General features: G+C 41.0%; 1 protein-coding gene across 2 annotated transcripts in view; it reads right to left on the bottom strand.

The window, feature by feature from the left end:
• Positions 1-2,500, bottom strand: part of LOC138045518 (uncharacterized) — a 20,042-nt gene that overhangs the window by 8,225 nt on the left and 9,317 nt on the right. The window contains exon 1 of one of the 2 annotated variants that reach the window (XM_068892054.1): positions 479-1,140. The exons of the other annotated variant lie outside the window; for it this stretch is intronic. Coding sequence (XP_068748155.1) covers positions 479-1,010 — 532 coding nt within the window. The 5' untranslated portion in view covers positions 1,011-1,140. Of the gene's footprint in view, positions 1-478; positions 1,141-2,500 lie in introns of those variants that run through there. 2 annotated transcript variants of the gene reach the window in all.

Below are 2,500 nucleotides of genomic sequence, written 5' to 3'. Positions count from 1 at the left end.
ATCTTTTGTTTTTGTCCACCAACAGAACGGAAAGGAAAGGAACTTTATTTAAGTGTCTAATCTTCTAGCGCTGTAGAGCACTAATCGGGGACAATGTAAATTGAAATGAACAAGTTAAAGCAAAATCAAATCAAATTTTGGTTTTTGAGGAGAGGGGAAAAACGGAGTACCCGGAGAAAAACCTCTCGGTGCAAAGTAGAGAACTAACAAACTCAACCCCCATATGACGCCGAACCCAAGCCACATTTGTGGGAGGCGAGTGCTCTCACCACTGCGCCATCCCTGCACCCCAATGATCATAGTAACGTGAAAATTACGTTATCGCCCAAGATGGAAAGACTTGTGTCACACACAAGTTTTTGAGAAAAATTGTTAAGAATTGTGCGGCTAACTTCGATCAACATGTAGATGTATTATTCACTGGAGGACGTGCGCGTCGCTCCTATCGAAACGTAAACTTGAAAATATCATCACTTACCCAGATAATATAGAGGAGCTATCACGAAGCCTGTCCCAGTTCCCGCTGAATATACAGTCAGACAACTGCCATGGTAAAACGAGGTCAGAGCGGAAATCGTCACCTCAGAGACACCAAAGGCAAAAGAAGCAAGTCCTATGCCAATTAGCTTCCAATGAACCTGCTCGGCAACGGCAACCATTAGCGCTCCACTTATGTATGTTAGCGTGACAGCGCTGATACGGACTGTGTATGAAACAGTTTTCATAAAATATGGTGCGATTAAAGACACCAGAAATTTAGGAAAGATATTAGCGATGAGAACCGTAGATGTTTGTATCCACGTTCCAGCTAAAATATCTTGAGCACCAGCCAGAATTAGCGAATAAGCAAAATAGGATAATGTTCCAAACACAAAAAATGCGATGATTGTCATACGGCCAACGAGTTCCAGTCCAATGGTGTTGTCGTCGTCCATAGCTGCCACTTTTTCATTTTCTGCTTCAATTCCCTCGTGATTTTGTCTGGTACTTTCTGCCACCAAGTCCAACATTAGGCAGGCGAATTGCAATCAACGAACTGTCTTATATCCCTCGTTTATTCAAAGTGATGATGGCGGAGCCATTTTTGTCTTCACGCATTGCTAACCCCCATGTGATGGAAAGGAATAACTTATTGGGGAATCATTGTGACTGTCCTCTCTCTCAAATAAATTTAAATAAAGTGAGTCAAATAATACATGCAAGAATTTCAGGGTGTTGATTGGCAGACAGCACGTCAATTAATCCCATACAGAGTACGGCCAACGCGTTCCAGTCCAATGGTGTTGTCGCCGCCCATAGTTGTCACTTTTAAATTTTCTGCTTCAATTCCCTTCTGATTTTGTCTTGTACTTTCTGCCGGCATTTAACTTCTTTGATAGCAATTTAAGACCATTTAAGCCACAATGTTCATTTTTAAGATAAAACACGGACTTCAATTTCCGTGGAGTTGTCCCGGCTGACCGAGCCAAAGGCGGGTTTAATACCCTTCTTTGTGTTTCTCATATAATAAATGATTCGCCCTATAAATCTTCTCGGTACCTGCAGAAAGACCCTATAAACGGGGCCTTACTCGTGCTTATTTTTCCAAATTGCACTAGAAATCACGTGATCAAAAAAATACAAACACGAATACGAAATAAGCTCTTTGCGTTCATAAAACACCATTAAGCCAGTTTAGGATAATCCCAGCTCCGTCAAACGTAACATGCAAATTTCCTGTTGAAGTTCAGTGCTTTGTTTTCGGAAACAAAGGGATTTCTAAAAACCGTTCAGTGTAAAATGCAGATGACACTCTTTAACTTAATAAGAATGCCTAATTTTGGAGCTGAGGCTGAACGTTCTTGTTTATTTTTGCGATGTGAAGTTGAAAACGTTCTTAACATGTTCTTAAATTCAAATCAACGCGGACGTGACCAGGAAACCGATCAAAGTGCTTCCTTTGCTGGTGTTAAAGTTATTTTGGAACGATTATAAATAAGAGCTGCTCATTATTACAAACTGAGATGTGTATCATGTATATTTTAGAATTATCCTGCCAAATCGCGCGGAATGTCCGCTGATACTTAGCCGACAAGGCCATAGGCCGAGTTGGCTAAAATCAAGCAACATTAATCCGCAAGATTGAGAAGGATAATTGTTTTACTTTTTATCACATTGATGACAAAGCACAATTGTCTACGTTTACTGGAAAATAATTGCTGTAAAAACTACCAGGGTGACCAGCTCTCTACGTCAGTGGCTTCATAGCTCAGTTGGTTAGAGCGTCGCACCGGTATCGCGAGGTCACGGGTTCAAACCCCGTTGAAGTCCTGAATTTTTCAGGCTTCTTTACGCAATTGGAAAAATTGCGTTTATAACCTCGAGGATCATAGCTTCACTTAATTTCATATCCGCAGTTCATATATGATCCATTTCATATATCATTTCTTCATTGAGTCATTCCTTACAGGATCTTTGGAACCCACAAATGACCAGCTCCCTACGTCAGCGGCTTCATAGC

This window comes from Montipora capricornis, chromosome 4, assembly GCF_036669925.1.
Source record: "Montipora capricornis isolate CH-2021 chromosome 4, ASM3666992v2, whole genome shotgun sequence".
In the NCBI taxonomy this organism is placed as follows: domain Eukaryota; kingdom Metazoa; phylum Cnidaria; class Anthozoa; order Scleractinia; family Acroporidae; genus Montipora; species Montipora capricornis.
The sequence above is the reverse complement of the archived record's forward strand: the minus strand, read 5'-3'. Positions and strand labels throughout refer to the sequence as shown.